The following is a 19316-nucleotide window of genomic DNA, read 5'->3' as shown; positions in this document are numbered from 1 at the left end:
TACAAATTGGTTGTAGGTCGATCAAATTTAACATGCTCAAAATCGCTTCCTCAATGAAAATCATCATACAAATCAAGTGACTCAATAATAAGATTTTCTTTGTCCAGCAGATTCTTGAAGTTAGTGTTTAGTGCACTTTTAACATCAGACAATGTATCGATTGGACATTGGATTTTTCTTCTTTGAGCCATGTGACGTCAGAGGCCTACAAAACTTCATAATTGGGCGTTTCAGGTTGACCGAAACTTCAAAGGAACTACAAAACACACGTCATGTGTTTGATTGCATGTGTGTGTGCTCGTTCAATCGTCAAAACAACAACAAAGTCAGTACATGACGTGGGTTTTGTAGTTCCTTTGAAGTTTCGGTCAACCTGAAACGCCCAAATATGAAGCTTATGTGTTTGATTGCATGTGTGTGTGCTCGTTCAATCGTCAAAACAACAACAAAGTCAGTACCTGAAAGGAATTCGATCGATACATAAATGTTATTTGCGTTTTTGACCAATATATGACATTTTACACAGATCTCGACAGTCATTGTTCACCTCGACCGCTATCGCAGTCTCGGAGAACAATGACTGTCTCGATATGTGTAAAATGTCATATTTTGGTCAAAAACGCAAATAACGTATAATGTGTTCCATGATGGTGCAACTCTGTTAGAAAAAGAATGTTTTCGGATATTAGTTTTACTACATTCAATAAAACTGTTGTCAGTATTACTACTTGTTGCATCAGTGGTAGACCTTTTGAAAAATGACTCTACTTTGACATCAATACCATGAAACATTGTATCAAGCCACCTCTGAGCCTTCTCGATTTAAGAGTCGGGAGATTGAGTGCACGCAGTCTGTCGAGTCAAGTTTTTCAAAGCTTTAACCAGTTTCATGGCCCTCCTTTGCACCCTTTCAAGGGCTACTGATTGCATGACGCTTCAAATATGGATGCCAGATGACGTTGGCATATTCTAAGTGTGGTCTAACCAGTGCTTTATATATTGTTCAAAAAAAGAAACGCATAGTTGCTACTTGCCAAATTTGTTTTATTTTTCGAAAAAATTAACAGAAAATCCAATATTTAGATTATTTGTTTGAAATTTGGTATGGACACAGTTGAATGCACACACAGTTCATTTGCATCTTCAAATCAATCAGTCAATCAATACGATTGGGTGCCGAGGCTGTCAAGTCAGTAGGGGGTGTGACTGCCTTGAGCAGCAACAACTGCCCGGCACCTTCTGGGCATGGACTGGATCAGATGCTGGATATCTTGCTGTGGGATGGTGTCCCACTCCTCCTGAAGTGCCTGCAATAGATCGCGGTGATTTGCCGGCGCTTCTTCTCGCCTGCGCACACGTCTGTCCAATTCATCCCAGAAGTGTTCTATCGGGTTCATGTCTGGCGACATGGATGGCCAGGGAACCACCTGGACATGGTGGTCGGTGAGGAACTGGGTGGTGAGTCGTGCTGTGTGCGGGCGAGCGTTGTCCTGCTGGAATATGGCATCCTGGTCAGCCAGAAGAGGAAGGGCGTGTGGGCGCAGAATTTCCTCCACGTATCGCTGGGCAGTTATGCGCCCTTGGACGTGCACCAGGGTGCTCCTTCCAGCGGTATTGATCGCCCCCCAAACCATGACGCCTCCACCACCATGAACGGGTGCCTCATCCACACAGTTGGGCGCGTAACGTTCGTTTACTCTCCGGTAGACCCTCCTCCGGCCATCATGTCACTGGAGCAGGAAGTAGGACTCGTCGCTGAACCACACGTGTCTCCAGTGATTCCGGACGGTCCAGCGAAGGTGCTGGTTGCCCCACTGCACTCGGTTCTGGCGATGGCGGCGGGTGAGGACAGCTCCTCTGTGAGGTCTGCGAGCTCTCAAACCAGCTTCATGCAGGCGGTTCCGCACGGTCTGGTCCGATAATCGGTGTGGCCCGGGGAGAGCCTGGACAGAAGATGAGGCCGACAGGAAACGATTCCGGAGGTGGCGGAGCCGTATGAAGCGGTCGTGAGCAGCAGTTGTCGCCCTTGGTCTTCCCGCTCGTGGCAAGTCAGCAACGGAGCCAGTGGCTTGAAACCTGACCCACAGTCTACTGATGGTGCTCTGGGACACGTGGAAGTGCCTGGCGATTGCACTTTGACTTTGGCCTGCTTGTAAACGACCCAATGCAATTTGGCGGTCTTCTCTGCTCAATCGGGCCATCTTTCATCGCTGAATTGTCGTCTGATTTCTTTGTGGCGAACAATCCGCTTTTATGGGTTTTGGAAGACATGGTGAGAGCTCAATATTCCCCGAGTTTCACGAGATTACACTGAAGCATGACGAGTGGTCATGCCAAATGAGGAATTTTGACATTGTAGCCACTGATAACGCATGCGTCACGTGCAGAGCTCACTTGTGGCAATGGACGAAAGGTAAACGACCAGATAAACATTTTCTGCAGTTTGGTGGATATCCTTGTACGTGTAGCCATATAACTAAATTAACCAAATATTACAAGCTATGCGTTTCTTTTTTTGAACAGTATACAATTTTTAAAATGTGTCGTTATCAATCTAATGCATGATGAAAAATGGTATTTAGACTTTGAAATTTGCTCATCGCAAAATCCTTCTTTTTGTGTTTTTGAATTAATCAAAATTTTGTGTAAAATGTATTGTATTTCATCACAAATGTGCTTCACTTGCAAGAACTTGCCATGCATTCAGGGGAAGCATTCAGTCTGGAGTTTATTTTGGCAGAAACCCGGCTGACCTCCTACCTATAACCGCATGTGGAGCTGCGGTTTTATGTCACTATCACAGGCACTTAACACTGCTTTGGACCACTGAGCACAGGTGCATGAAAGTGGTTAGATTTGGGGTGGGGGTGTGTTAGAAGTCTCCTGAACCTGATCACATCTACAAACAAAGTAAAGTGGGCTACCTCAAGGCTACAGGGCAAAATTGCAGAAGCGCAGTTCGGTACCTCACCCTTCATACTAGTTGGTATGTGTGTTTTGTGTCTAAACAAATGCTTTTTAATTCTCATTGAGAAAATCTTTCAGTTCATCTCAGACATGTCAACAAACCAAACAATAGGCAAACACATTTTTTTAAATCTTTTTTGTAATATCTAAAAGAGTCTAAGAGTCTAAAAGTGTAGTCAAGCAGAAGGACCCAAAATAGTAAAATGCATTATTCAATTTTTATGCTGTCTTGGCTGTGTTTTACGCAAGGTATTAACAAGTCGCGTGAAGCAAAATTAATACATTTAGTCAATCTGTTCGACTCACAGAATGAAACTGAACGCACTGCATTTCACAAGGAGAATAGTTTTGCCGATACCAGCTGACACATTCACGTGAAAAGCTGATTGCTTGAAGTGACAAGCCAGTACGTTGCAGTAGCGCTTAACAGGAAAGTGCTAATTCTTTATTCATTTTAACTTTCTGAGCTTGTTTTTAATCCAAACATAACATATCTTTTATGTTTTTGAATTCAAGAAATGATAAAGAGTAAGATGAAATCATTTTGAGATCAATTACTGGAATTTTAATTTTAATTAGAATTTTGAGATTTTTAATGACTAAACTCTTAAATCAATTTTTAAGTTTCTAAGCTGAAATGTAATCTCATAGGCTGGGCTTCGTCGAAGATTGCTTGACCACAACTTCAATCAATTGGATAAAAAAAAAGATTCCCTCTATATGTTAAACCATTTCAAAATTTGACTAAATGTAAAAAAGAATGTATCAGACTGGAACATAAAATTGTGAAGCAGCTAGAAATTGCATGATCAGCAGCAGTTAACTCTTACAGCAAGACTTAATGTAATATAATATATATATATATATATATATATATATATATATATATATATATATATATAACACAAACAGAAACAATCAAACATAAAGAATATGAAAAAAGCAATAACAAATATTTCATGGGACCAAAGGTAGAAATCTATAACAGATTTGTTGTCTTACATTCAGCAACTGAACAGAAAAACCTGTGAAACTCTGACCTGACAATGCGGTTTCATCAGAAAATATAAAGAATGTAGATGCAACAAGGTTGATGAACCATGATTTTGCTTTTTTTCTTCTCTACAAAAGTACATGTCAGCCACTACAAAGCAGTAATGTTACATGTAATACATTCTGCGTACTGTGAACATTTCTAATATACACCAGAAAGATAGATTACAACAATTGAGAAATATACAGTGAAAATAAAAAATTTAACAAGAAGAGCAAACGCTCGATCGAGTCACTTTCGCAGTTCTGAATATTATATGAGGCATCAGATGGACAGGAAGAAATTGCTATTCACAACACAATGAGTCACGTTCACATAAAATTTGAGCCCGGTCACTTTTATAGTTTCCGAGAAAAGCCCAACGTTAAGTTGTGTGTTGCCGAACAGAAAAGGCTAGTTATCTCCCTTGTTTTTCTGATAACGTTCGTAAAAGGCTACAGATGTAAATACTTTGATGTAAAGAATAATCCTACAAAGTTTCAATCACATCCGATGAACTTTGTCAAAGATATAAAATGTCTAATTTTTCCTTTGACGCTGACCTGTGACCTTGAAAAAGGTCAAAGGTCAACGAAACCATCGTTAAAGTGTAGAGGTCATTGGAGGTCACGACTAAACAAAATATGAGCCCGATCGCTTTGATAGTTTCCGAGAAAAGTCCAACGTTAAGGTGGTGTCTACGGCCGGCCGGCCGGCCGGACAGACTAACACTGACCGATTACATAGAGTCACTTTTTCTCAAGTGACTCAAAAATGAAGACTTCCTCAATCAACTGAAGTGTGAAATCTACATGGAAAAAGTATGAAACAACAAATGTACAGCAAAGGAAGTACTGAGGCTGCAAATGGACACATATGCACCAGTAACATGGGCATGCTTAAAAATAGGAAATTCTTCGCTTTTGTTGATAAAATAGAATTGAAGGACACAGTTAACATAGGCCCCAATTTTCTTGTCGTGAAATTGTGTATCATTTTGTCATGAACACTCTTCCCTCAACAGTTAAATGTTAACACTCTTACATACCGCTATTCATAGAGGATGTGTGCAGAAATGCCTTTCCACATTGTTTAATAACTCAACTCATTTCTACTCTTCTATGCCTGGTTCTACCATCGTTTTCTCAGGGAAAAAGATTCAGCTCCTAATCCATTACTGTTTACCTCCTCATCCACTGCTAAATAATTCTAGCTCATGCTAGTGCGGGCAGTTTAAGCTAAGAGTTATAGACCAAAAAAAGTAAACATGTACATGCACAGCCAAATTCTAAAAATGACATGGCAACATAAATGCTCAGTTACTGATCGGGATTGGGAACCTCAATGCATGTCAAAAGCTTACCCTCTTCTTCACCTCCCCCCCCCACACACACACACACACACCAACACCCTCAACACACACACGCAGCAAAGGATTGATCTTTCAACAAATGCATTATGCAAAGAAACAGTAAATCCTGAGAATTCATTATACATGTAGTAAACTATCTGTTAAATATTACACAAGAAATAATAAAGCCTGATTACTATTAAAGCTGTTAATGATAATGCCAAGAATAAACAATAACAAAAGCATTCAAAATATGAATACATTTGCAGAAAAATGCATATGGCATCTACCCTTTTAGTATTTGTGAAGATATTTCTCATAACACAAGATAAATAGAAACAACACATCAAGTATAGTAAGGTAACCAAAAATATAATCATCCATGTACAACAAAAAAATCAAATTTAATTATTAGCGATTCTTCATTATTTTAAAACGAAACTAATATTCAACACTATAATTTCAACAGTAGGGGCAGAGCTGTTTACAGTAGTAGCCACACACACAAAATATGATCACCTTTAACAGATTTTTCATGTAGCATCTCAATTTAATATTGTCCAAAAAAAATGGAACAAAATTGCAAATGGAATTCAAAGGCTTTGTTTTCATTTTTTCTTGTTAATGGCACAAGATTGTTTGGTCAAAAGGAATGTCTCGACAACAGCAGATTTAAGTAGCTCATGATATGTTAAGTCAAAAAGTTCTAAGTTCAAAAAGAAGAACTGATACAACCATGTGTATAATTAAACAGACAAATTGACCCTGAAAAAAGCAAGCAAAGGTAACATTTACAACAAAAACAATGTAAATGAGGTATTACCTTGAAACGTTGTTATCACATGTGCAGATACTCTGCCAAGGATCTGTACTTTCTCTCAAAACCTTAAACAAATAGGTCCTAGAAACAAATGTGACATGCACGCAACTTTGTACACTGAGCACAAAAAGTTAAGGATATTTTTTCAGTGGTATAGCCCAGATGTTAAACAGCAGTTTTTTGGTCAGAAATATACGTGTATTTGAAGATCAGTCTTTCTTCTGCTCAAAAATGTGTTTCTGGAATCTGAGTAATATTTTGGTATGACGTCACAGGTCCGTAACCACGCCTACCCTCAAAAATGGCGTTTTTTTGACGGCATGATTCACTTTCAACCGTCGAAACAGTGTCTTAAACTGAATGATATTTTACATTTTTTATATCCAAAAGTTTATTTGGTGTCTTACCTAACAAGTCATACACATTTCGTTTTAATCCGTCGCTCAGTCAGGCTTGATCTAGCATGTAAAAGAGAGCGATCACAATCCTGAAAAACAGCAAAATATCCAGGGTTTTTGTGGTGTTTTTGCTGGGTAGCTGCAGTTGATATGCAATAAATCTAAAACTACAAATAGCAGCCTCTTCAAATTTCACAGAACGATGACAAAGACCCTCATCTGGATTCGCGCTAGTACTTGGAGCAAACAGAACCCAAGAATGGACGTTGTAACGGTTTTCCGTAAACAATTTGCAAACGTTCGTAACGTCCTAGAAACAAATGTGACATGCACGCAACTTTGTACACTTTGCAAAAAATGGTGTCATTACATGTGTGCCAAGTTTCAGAAACATTCTTTCATGTGCTCAAAAGACATAGCCTCATGACTTTGAAGAAATAAAAAGTAAAATCTCACTCCACTACGCTGTTCTATTTTTAAATGATAATGTCTGCAAAACTCATATCAAGGTGGCTGAGTGGTCAGGACACACACTTTCCACTATCAAGGTTAATTGCACAAAGCTCAGCGATTGAAACCTTTTTCTTTATATAAGATCTGCTGTTAGGTGTGTTGTTTTTGAAATTTGTCTTTGGCACAGTGTTCTGGTGTGCAAGCGCGTGAGTTTATGCATCTGTCTGTCTGAGACTTATACGTGTGTGTTTGTTTACATGTGTGCATGATAAAAAAATAATCCGAAGACCTGCAAATAATTATACTTTTTGAGTTTGTGTGACTGTTCCCATAGCTTGATGTTCACGGTTTACGAATTAAGGGACAACCAAAACGTCGTTCTCTCTGTGTTATAACGGACAGATAACGGTTCTCTGTATAGTAGGCCGTTATGACCTCGAGACAATGCTCTTACAGACTTTATAAAAACTTGGCGATGTCCATCCCCACAGCTCTATTTCGTAGCATTCCTACTGTCTGATTCGTCACAGCAAATGCCAGATTGTCTCGCCGCTATCAAGATGACGATGAGAAAAACCCAGTGTTGCCTCCATCTGACGTCATACTTTTTTTTAATTATATGACGTCATGTCTGCATTCTTCTGTCTTTTTGATTCTTTGTCTTCTTTACTTCTTTCTTAAACAGCACAGCTGTGTTCAAAACACGTGAACAGTTATTTTCTGCAACTGCTACTGAGCAAGTTGTTCGCATTATCCGTGAAGGCTATACGCATCCTATCGGAGAACGAGAAACAAAATTATAGAAAAAGTCCTTTAAAAAAGTTGCGCGAAAGACACCAGGGACAATATTTTCCCCCTCTTTTCAAACGATCATAACTTTTGAGCCTGTGAAAGAATGTGTCTGAAACTTGGCACACATGTAATGGCACCATTCTTTGCAAAGTATACAAAGTTGAGTGTATGTCACATTTGTTTCTTGGACGTTACAAACGTTTCCAAGTTTTTGACAGAAAACAGTTACAACGTCCATTCTCGGGTTCTGTTTGCTCTAAGTACTGGAACATATACTGATGAGGGTCTTTGTCATTGTTTTGTGAAATTTGGAGAGGCTGCTATTAGTAGTTTTAGATTTATTGTATATCAACTGCGGCTACCCAGCAAAAACACCATAAAAACCCTGGATTTTTGCCGTTTTTCAGGATTGTGGTCGCTGTCCTTTACACGCTGGATCAGCCTGACTGCGCGACGGATTTGACGAAATTTGTATGACTTGTTAGGTAGGACACCAAATAAACTCTTTGGTTTAAAAACTGTAAAATATCATTCAGTTTAAGTTACCGTTTTGACGGTTGAAAGTGAATCATGCCGTCAAAAAACGCCATTTTTGAGGGTAGGTGTGATCACCTGTGACGTCATACCCAAATATTGCTCAGATTCCAGAAACACATTTTTGAGCAGAACAAAGACTGATCTTCAAATACACGTATATTTCTGACCAAAAAACTGCTGTTTAACATCTGGGCTATAGCACTGAAAAAATATCCTTAACTTTTTGTGCTCAGTGTATCTATATCAGCAACAGTCACCTGCACTCAGATGACTTCTGAACCAACAAATTTTTTAAATGTACATCACACATAAAACTGCAATTCATTTACATACTACAAATTAACTCTTATAAATTAACCAATAAAAAACAAATGTGTTGATAAGCCTTAATCATTTTGTGTGGAACCAGCAACAGCAAACACATTAAGCTTTACTTTCATAAATAGAAAAGGGGTCATTCAATGCACTCCATAAGTAAACAGTGATTGTCTGTCATGTGACTCAAAAATGTGTAAACGTCAACCACCATCATCCATGCTCCCAACTGGGTTCAAACTGTTAACACCTCTGCAGCATCTGTTTATTTCATACTCAATAAAGCAAAACGAACCACATTCTCACAATGCAAAATGTTATGCTTCTGTTGAATACTCCAATTTAAACTTCAGGATTTAAATTCTTCCGGGAATCATTCAGAACCATGGTTTTGGTTTCAAATCACACTGGAATCAGCGCAAAAAGTGAAAATTAGCACTGCACTGTAGCAACATGAAACACTGCTTATTCCCCCCTCTGCTTCTTTACCTCTGTAAACTTGTAGAGCTAGTTATTTTTCGATAAACACCCAGCAACCAAACAAATAACGACCCAGCAACAGCCTGAATCCTCGATAGCGCAATGGGTTGAGAAGCTGTTCTGCGTCGGTACTACTTTTGCGACTGAAAAGTTCCGAACGCTCTAATGTACGAAGTATACATCTCTGGAGCAAACAATACAAACATACCGCATTTAAATTAACAACTTCAGGCTTGAACACATGAATCTCCATATAAAATCCATGAGTTTGGTTGTTTTCTGAATCTAGGTCTGCTGTGCACAAACGTTCATCACAAGCAAATTCCCAAGGCAAGTAACTCTCATACTTTGTCTAGCGACAAGAGTGGTTCCCCTTTCAAATTTCTTTTCACTCAGTTTCTTCGACAACAGATTGCAATCCGACGGTCAGTTTTCAACAATATTTCATTTAATAAACAGATCACACGCAACCAAATGCACACATCTCATCAATTTAAACAACATAAAGCGGTTTCATACACTATTTTCCCCAGAAAATTGAACTTCATACAGTTTTTAACGTTGGAACACGGGTGCAAAAGTTCGTCTGCTGGTCCCATTTGACGAAAGAACACTATCCTAAGCGATACCAAAACATTTACAGAACACACAATATCTGCCTTTGCCGCCACAGCAGAATAACAGCTTATCCCATGACCTGCCTCTTTGTCTCTGTTAGCTGAGGAGGGGATTATTCTGGATTATCCATCACAGCCATATGAATTATCCATCACAACCGAGTCTCGATCTCACCTGTCATTGGTCTTTGTCTTTGGTCTCAGAGTACAACTGAATAATTTATAGAGGTGATCTGCATATTTATCGTTAACTCGGGACTACTTTTTTTTCAGTAAAACGATTGAGATATTCTGCGGTATAAAAGTCGAACTGACGTTTGGCTAACGATCTACAAACATTATCATTGAAGAAATAAAGAAAACAACAAAGAATGTACATAATCTGTTTGGGTGAATAGAGCTGAGTGAAGATTATGAGTTGTCCGACGCGGTGAGACTTGAGAGAGAGACAGAGAGCATGAGTGAGAGCGACAGAGACACACAGTGATTCAAGGCGCACAACTCTAGTAAAGTTGTCGTAACGAGGTACGCTTCATGGGCAACCGCTTAGATCAATCCCAAGAGCATCCTGATTCAAAATCTTGAGCGACAAAATAAAACTTACACTAAAACAGTATGCTTATAGTTTTGTTCATTTGTTATCGCTTTTAGAGCATTGATTGCTAAATATGGTTCAACAGAACAAGGCTGTCTCATCAGTCGTCTGCTACAGATCTGTCGTCTGCTGCAGGATCTGTCGTTTGCTATACATGTAGTATCTTCGGCTCAAGTTGATCAGCATGGAAATTGCCATTTTCAAAGTTGGTGATACTGTTAGAATAAAAGGTGGCGAAGAAGGTCGGATCTTGGACATACAGAGACCACTAGGCTACATGCGTTGCCGCATAAAAACAACTCGACAGTGGTGCGCCGTTTTCCCCCAGACAGATACCTAATGGCCTAAGACAACGACAGACATCAAAGTTAGGCTCACCTAAATCAGTAAGTGACGATTGAAGAAGTAGGTAATACAAATTTGAACACTGAAGCACAAAGGCTCGAATAAGCACAAACTCAGCAATCATCTTCATCGCTTGTAAAATCACACACGCGGTCTTTCGAATCCTGAACTCAGGTCAAAAATGAGTTACTTCCCTTCGGGTATCATTCTCTCCCGTCGCTAGCTGTAAAGCGAAGATTATCAGAGTGCGGTCTTTCGCAGTTTTGACGAATGCCAGCTCGGGTAACCGACTGAAACCGGCCGGTAACTGCACAGTATCAAATGCATTCAACGGCACAATCCTGGAAACAAAAAGACAAAAGGGGACTCGTTTCGCACATGAATATCATGACACGATTTTTGGTGGCAGAAGGTATGATGAGCAGTAAACAGGTACTCGCAGAGTTTGTGTCAAAAAGTTCGTTTTTTTAATGAAAACGTCGGAGTAATGGGATAAAAAGCTTACACACCTCGTCCTGAATATCGTGCATATTTTCCCTCGGGTCGATTTACATGTATTACCTCGCCAGAGGCTCGGTAATACCTGAAAATCGACCCTAGGGAAAATATGCACGATATTCAGAACTCGGAGTGTGTAACCTATATATATCTGTGTACTTGATTTTAGTCCAAAAATAGGAAAACTGACAAGAAGTGTTAACAGAATGGAATGATTTGCACGGAACTATACAACCGCGCATTAATCGATCGTCTGCGCAGGTTGACTGGTTGAGTGAATAGGATTCGATCAAACTTTCGCAAAAAAAACTCCTCTTTTCTTTGAATAACTGAAGAAAGGAGGAATAAAGAGGTTACACACCTCGTCTCAGTGATTATAAAAAATAATGGTCTCAGTTCGCGGTCATGAAAAAGCTCGCTAAAGCTCGCATTTTTCATGATCCGCTAACTTCGACCATTATTTTTAATAATCACTGAGACTCGGCATGTAACCTCTACAAATGTATCACAGAATTCTACAACAGGTGTTCATGCTGCGTTATTTTTCTAATCAAGAACCTTGAAAATTACAGTACTTTGGCCTGTGGTACTTCTAAAACAGGTTTTATTTATAAATAATTATGTGGTGAGGTAGTCATGCCAAATAGTCCATTGGAAAATGCCATTCTGACTTCAAAGCAGTGCACCATAAGCAACATATAACACTCAAAGTATGAACAATTATAACAGGTGAAAGAGCATTTTACTGATATAACAGTGATAGTCAAGATATTACATGATGCAAGGCAAAAAAAGAACTCTCATAAGCAACTAGAATTAAACATTGGTACTATGTTATCCCTCATACATTTTGTGTATGAGGCCAGGCCATACAGCTCTTTTGGAAACCAAATAACAAACAACTATTACATGATTCAAGGCAAAATAACACCTCAAATAAGCCACTATAATGATTTCTATACTTGAACGATTCTCACCAATATGAGCATTACTGACTCTTACATTTTGTATTCACATTCCCAATACATTTTGTGTGTGTAAGAACAGGCTATAAAATACTATTAAATACTCATATGATAGAACTACAACACTTGTTAATGAGATGATGCATTGTCAACACCGCATAAGCACCACAAAGTATTATTGTACATGTATTACAATGTAAGGCTCATGGGGTACCAATATGCTAGCAGTACAAAATTCGTTGATAATATAATTCATTGCATGAGCATTGCTCAGAGCAGCTAATAAAACTTGCGTTTGTTCAAACTTTCCAAACTCCTTGTTAATCTTGCTGTTGTGTCAGCTCCTCATGGTCATTTCAGATATGCAGTTTGTTCAAACTTTCCACACTACCGGACAGGGATGTCTCCTTAATGGTGCTGAGATTGTGGTGAAGAACGTCTGCAGGTACTGTATCAGACATGGCTTTCCAAACCTAGATAACAAAACATATACAGAATGTTAACTCAAAAACTCGCACATGCACACACAAGCAAGCAACGGGAAGAATAAAGAATCGTTTGCATACATTGGAACCACCTGTTCAAGACCTTCAAGAATCCAACAAAAATATATAAAAATAGTACAGTTATACAGTGTTTCATGTACAGCACAAAGGGCTTTACATTGAGAAACTGTGAAACAATCGAAATCGGGTCTTAATGAGAAACGACACCGAATGAATAAACCAAGACGTCTGTTCTTGGCACTCTCTTCCAAAATGATTTATCTGATGTCAAAAGAAAAGCAAACTTCAAGAAGGCGTAATAATGCGAATAATGGTGTCACATAAAATTATGTCGCTTCTGCTGCATGTCTCCCCAAAAACTGACAAAGACTTTCGAGAGCAAATTTGTCTCAGTGACTTTGTCTTATCAGCAGCATAAAATTACTCGTAAGGTCACCACAAGGATGTATCGGTAACGCAGGTCACAAAAGAGGCGGTTCCAATACTGTCTCATTATTTTTGTCACCTCCTCTGAGATGATGTACATGCGTCCTTCCACGTGTGGGCTCAAGAAGCAGGTTTCGGCCTCTGCGACATGTAGACTTTCTTGACGTACTAGTCGACGTGTCTTCTCTGGGTGATTAATGCATTCCTGCTTGACCAGCTGGTGTTTCCTGAATGCAGATGGAGGCGAGCCACATTAACTCTTTTCTTGCAGAGATGTGTGCTGCTGTGCTTGTTAATAATAATAATAATATTGTTACAAGTTTGTTTGTTTGTTTGTTTTTTGTTCCTTCTGAAGTACACATTCAGCACAAATATTTGCGTCCTAAGGTTATATAGTTGCTTTAGAAGGTAACAGCTTTAACAGAGGTGTGCCCTATGTTCACCCAAGTTGATTCTTTTTTATAGTAAGTGTGCAAAGTAAGTATTTTTATTTCCCAAGGGTAAACCATGTTTTTGCTGTTGGTGAAAAACCTGTAAAAACGTGTAAATAGCACAATTAGCAGTCATAGTCAGACAGTTTTGAAAAAGGATGACAACATTGATGACTGAATAATATTTTCTGTTTTGTTTGTATAGATCTGTGTGTCAAGTCTGTGTGTCTTTCTATGTGTGACTTTGTGTGTGCATATGCCTGTCTGTGCATGCCCGCGCACCATTCTGATAATCATCGCTCCACGGCTATCGCCAGTTGTCTCTTTGACCGGACGCTAATTTCCTATGCGAATCTATCAAAACAAGAATACAGAGTTATTTCCCATATGTTGTTCGCGAGCAGTGTTCGCGAGATGAAAATGATTGCAGATAGGCCAACTTCGACAGTGATCTCTGTTCTGTTCTTCACAGTTATGATAAAGACATCGTTCTAAGGTCAAAACAAGTCGAAATTTTGGGACTGCTGCCGGAAGGAGACCGTAATATATGGTTGCATCACTGTCAAAAATCGTCTCCTCCAGCGAGCGCCGAAACCAAACGGTTGATTATCACGTGACACTTTTGCCATATTTAGAGTTGTTTGCACAGTAAATACAGCCGCGAAAAATAGCTCGCTTGAAACTGTCTTACATATCAATTCCTTTGTAATTTAAAAATTACACAACACCATGAAAAATCATTATCGACGATTGCGAATCTGCTTATATCCATAACACATTACGAAAAGATCTAAATATGTAAAAAAATCGATTTCCTCTCCAGACAAGGAAAACCAAGGCATCCTGCCAGGGATAGAATGAGACCCGAAGGGAAGTAACTCATTTTTGACCTGGGTTCAGGATGGCCCGCGCACGTGCGTGGGCGTGTGTGTGTGTGCTTGCATCTGTGCGTGTGTATGAAGTCTGCATACATGACTGTCCATCTTTACTGTGGGAAATAGAAGAGCCCAGCACTTACTTGATGAGAGGCACCAAAGCCTGACGATGCCCTGACTTGCACTCCTTGACCCCCTGGTAGATCTTGATGGACTCGAAGTGGTTCTGCACAGCCGTGGACAGTGTTGGACACTGCTCATCATTCAGCTGGACAAACAAAACAGAGTGTGAATAGATTTCAAACAAAAATTACTCCTTTAAAGGTACATGCATGTACCATCCTTGTTGTACTGTATTAGTGGACATATCACTACAAATCTGGCCAGGCTTCTACATGTGATAACAGTTATCCTTTAAATTGGACACATACCAAAAATTCTATTCTCTGAGCAATTGCTGGGTAGAGTGGGAATGTTTTGCTCCATGAATTAATTTAGCAGATTGACATATGTGTCATTTATGTAAGTAATTCTTTAAAGGTACTGAACTTGTCAAATCCAGGTGCACGGAGCCCCTGGGGCTTTTAGTCATACCTCAGGCAGCTATCCGTTAGAATAACTACCAAGTTTCATTGACTTGCACCCAACGAGTCAAGAACTGCGATTTTTTTACGAATTAATTTCGTACTCGGACCTGGCTGGTCTTGACCTATTTTTGGATCTAAATTTAGATCAGGTAGATCACCACATCATGCACAAAAAGACACGTCACTAAGCAAACTATGTCAGACGTCATCATGAGTTTGTGTAAAACAAAATCGAGGCCGGAATCACTCGGTTGAATCGAACTCCGACCAAACACCACGTAATAACTAGGTTAATTTATGCACTCGCGTGAACAAGAAACTGTCGAGCTTCACAGATGTCGTCGTTTGGTAGTTTTGGGTTTGTTTTACTACCATAGGAGGATTTTTGAACTGTAAATCCACTCAGCTGCAACAAAAACACAAAACGAAGGCTGTGAGCTGCACTGTGCCTTTAAACCAAATTCACACTCTGCAGAGGAAGCAGCCAGGCTGTTGATTTTTAATATGTGTTTAAGTGGAAGGGTGCTCTTTTCATGCACTGAAACCTGAACACATCTGTGCTGGTAAACATGATCTCTTATGCGAGAAGGACTGTTCCTGTAAGAATAAGTTCTGTTCCAAGTAGAAACCCCTTGCTCCCCACTATGCAAGCCCACTGTTGAGGTTAACATTCTTTCAGTGGCTATCATTTTCATGATACTAAAACTTTACACAATCACTAACAATTGTAGATGCAGATAGTTGAAAACTGAGTGAATGTTCAATGGTTTGCAGAGGGAATATTCTCATAATGGTCATAACTGAAAAAGTAGTAAACTTTGCATGAAGTTAGAATACCAGAAGTTGCACTTATAATGCATTCTCCAGAATAAGAGAAAAATCTGATTTTTCTTTCCAGCAAAATGTGATTTGTAATTTGGGTATACTTACAACTATTTCACATTCCTTGAAAACATCAAAGCCATCATGACCTGTGGCAATGTATTCCTTTGTCACCAAGCGGTATTGCTGTTTCAAAAATGATGAAAAGATTAACTAAACACTTTTTACAGTATAGTTATAGTATAATCAAAATATGAATAAGTTGGCAGAAGTTACAGAAATGACTACAGATATCAGAGCATGCAAAGACACACACAGACACAGAGACACACACACAAAGACACATACAGAGACACACACACACACACACACACACACACACACACACACATACACACTGTGTAGAACCCAAATAAATAATATCTAAATCAAAGCACACACACACACGCACAGCACACACAGTACACACACACACACACACACACACACACACACACACACACACACACACACAAAGAAGGCATTAAAAGTACAAAAACACACATACTCTATCCAAATCCAGTGGCTCTCCCTGGACTCGCACACTGCCTTTTCCCACGCGCTTGCCTGGAGATTGTGTGGGGTCAAAGCCGAAACAAATACCTGCTACCTGAGGAAAACGACCTTCCTTCCTGGGATACTGAGACACCCCATTCTCCAGGGCCTGTAGAAGCTGTTTTCCTGCACAATTAGAACACCCCCCGCAGGTTAGGGGGAAGAATTTACCCGATGCTCCCCAGCATGTCGTAAGAGGCGACTAACAGATTCTGTTTCTCCTTTTACCCTTGTTAAGTGTTTCTTGTATAGAATATAGTCAATGCTTGTAAAGATTTTAGTCAAGCAGTATGTAAGAAATGTTAAGTCCTTTGTACTGGAAACTTGCATTCTCCCAGTAAGGTCATATATTGTACTACGTTGCAAGCCCCTGGAGCAATTTTTTGATTAGTGCTTTTGTGAACAAGAAACAATTAACAAGTGGCTCTATCCCATCCCCCCCCCCCCCCCCCCCCCCCCCCTTTCCCCGTCGCAATATAACCTTGAACGGTTGAAAACGACGTTAAACACCAAATAAAGAAAAAAGACAATTAGAACAACTGGCTATGATTGTGCTATTTTTAAACCCATATTTCTTTACAGATACAAATCTAAGTTATTAGAGAAATTGGTTACTCTGTCATGCCAAGTGGTCAAATTAAGTAAATATACTTAAAAATATGTACAGAAAAGAATATCAGCTGGTAGGTTGCTGAATTCACTCCCAATATTTTCATGATTTTACTGGTATATCAAGCAAATCCCTGAATGATAATCGCAAAAATGTGAAGATCTCCAGAGGAAAGTACAATTGGTTTCTTTTTTCTTAAAATTTATTCACTGAGGTAAATAAAAATGTAGAACTGAATGGTGGTTGGAAGAAGATGGCAGCTGATGTGTTAACGATCATCTCAGCAATTGTCTGTGAACAGCAGATTATAATAACAATCATAGAGGTAAGTTTGATAGACTAATCCAACCTTCCCCAGCTAGACTATTCAATCATGGTAAATGTCCTCAATGGAAGATGCTGGCAGGAAAAGTGCCACTGAAGACAATAAGATTACAAATACTGACAACACTGGGTTAACACTTTCTACCCCACCTATGTTGACCAAGTTTTTTTTAGACGAGACCAGCTGTGCAGCAACTGTGTATCAACACGCTGGAATGCAGGCGTTAGATCGACGTTACAGGAAGGGACTGAAGCTAACAGTCTGAGCTGATATATCCGTACCTGGTCAGATAGAGCCATATGTGTGGGTACGGATATATATATCCGTACCTGGGAGACAATGAGCAGAGATGTAGATCATGTGCACAGAGGGTTTCAAGTCCTCTATCAAAAAGCATGATATTCACACAGACAAAAAAGATATTTACTAACCTGACACTTTCAAGACCACAAGTGGATCTGGAAAGGGCAAAATGCTCAACAGATCTCTGATACGAAAGTCGCCTTTCGGGTGAATACGATCAGATCGTAAAGTTCCAGAGTTCAGCAAGGCAATTTCTGCTTCAGTGGCTGTCAGCATAACGTCTGTTATGAAGTTTCCTGCAGAACACAGATAAAATGTGTCAACTTTAATTTCAAGCTGTATAAACTATCTTCACAATGGTGATTAGGACCATAAAAATCTCAAATATCAGGGATATAAGTAATAACCACATGTCTACATGCAAAGAGACCAGCTGTTCAACTCATTTTGATAGGAAATTTAAAAACAGATAGACTGCCAATGTTCCAAAATTCAGAATCAAACAACAAGAATGATAAGTTATTGTAACGTTTAATTTATGACAAAACAAAACATTACAATCACAATGTAATGTTTTGTTTTGTCATAAATATAAAATTTCAAAAATAAATTTTGATTTAATTAATATACTTACCAACTCACATAGATAGCATTAACTTCAGTTAAAGTGCTAGGACACTGAACTACGCTTCACCCCAAAGGGGAAGCAACCCCCTAAAAAAGAACGGCATTGACCTATAACCCAAGCTATACAAGAGTCGAGGTCATACCGTCACGTGACCTATCACGCGTGACTCGACCGCCGCCTATGTTAGAAACTCACTCCTACTGAAGTGATCTGTTCATTTTTAGGGAAACCCTAAGCAATAACTTCGTTTTGTGATAAGACATGGAAGCACTCTTACATGGCAACGTGGGGAAATAACTCTGAAACAAAAACCGAATGCCATATAAGGCATGGTCCTTGGTGATTATTTACACTACCGGTGTACTGCGCCTGCGCAGGATGTATACCGGTGAAACTCATTCCGTATTGAAACATATAACCCCTTAAAAAATTTGCGGGGCAGGCTGGGAGGGAATCCAATATGTGAGTTGGTAAGTATATTAATTAAATCAAAATTTATTTTTGAAATTTTATATTAAATTACATATTCTTACGCAACTCACATAGATAGCAGATTGCTAATTTAGGTGGTGGGCAAATGAACTCAGTTAACATCTTGCAAGTATCTGGCCTGTAGCTACAATAGCTGGCAAACCGAAAATTACTGTTCTGCCGAGCACCAGATACGTTCCTAGGAACACATAAAAAGACATCTTCTGCAGAAGATGTCTAGTAGATGTGTATTAAAACAGCGGGTACTTAAAATACCCCGCCGATAGAAAACTCATGACTACGTCCTTGAACGGTCAATAAGCTGCATTCATGACTTATGTAAGTCTCTCAGACTTGAGAACAGATAAAGAAGAGGCCTATACACTCTGACCTCTTGAGCCCGTGCTGCCTGAAAAGGGAGGACTGACTGCCCCCCCCCCCCCCCTTTTCCCTGCCACCACTGTAGGCATGCCTAATCAATGTGGCAGTCCATTTAGCTAAAAGTTGACTTCACTAAATCATTGCCTCTAGAAGTGTTGATGGAAATAAACAAAAGCCTTTGTTCTGGTGAT

General features: G+C 39.4%; 2 protein-coding genes across 2 annotated transcripts in view; both read right to left on the bottom strand.

Moving 5' to 3' along the window:
- The window catches only part of LOC138969046 (origin recognition complex subunit 6-like), a 591738-nt gene that overhangs the window by 532478 nt on the left and 39944 nt on the right, over nt 1-19316 (bottom strand). The window lies entirely within an intron of this gene.
- The window catches only part of LOC138969002 (mannosylglucosyl-3-phosphoglycerate phosphatase-like), a 29522-nt gene continuing 13465 nt past the window's right edge, over nt 3260-19316 (bottom strand). Inside the window, exons 8-13 of the mRNA XM_070341693.1 lie at nt 17774-17941; nt 16361-16533; nt 15922-15999; nt 14548-14672; nt 13178-13325; nt 3260-12639 (exon numbers count right to left, since the gene is read on the bottom strand). Of these exons, the coding sequence (XP_070197794.1) occupies nt 12523-12639; nt 13178-13325; nt 14548-14672; nt 15922-15999; nt 16361-16533; nt 17774-17941 (809 nt within the window). The 3' untranslated portion in view covers nt 3260-12522. The remainder of the gene's footprint in view (nt 12640-13177; nt 13326-14547; nt 14673-15921; nt 16000-16360; nt 16534-17773; nt 17942-19316) is intronic.

The sequence above is a fragment of the Littorina saxatilis genome, linkage group LG1 (genome assembly GCF_037325665.1).
Source record: "Littorina saxatilis isolate snail1 linkage group LG1, US_GU_Lsax_2.0, whole genome shotgun sequence".
Taxonomy (NCBI): Eukaryota; Metazoa; Mollusca; class Gastropoda; order Littorinimorpha; family Littorinidae; genus Littorina; species Littorina saxatilis.
Note: the sequence above shows the minus strand (reverse complement) of the source record. Positions and strands in the feature narration are given on the sequence as shown.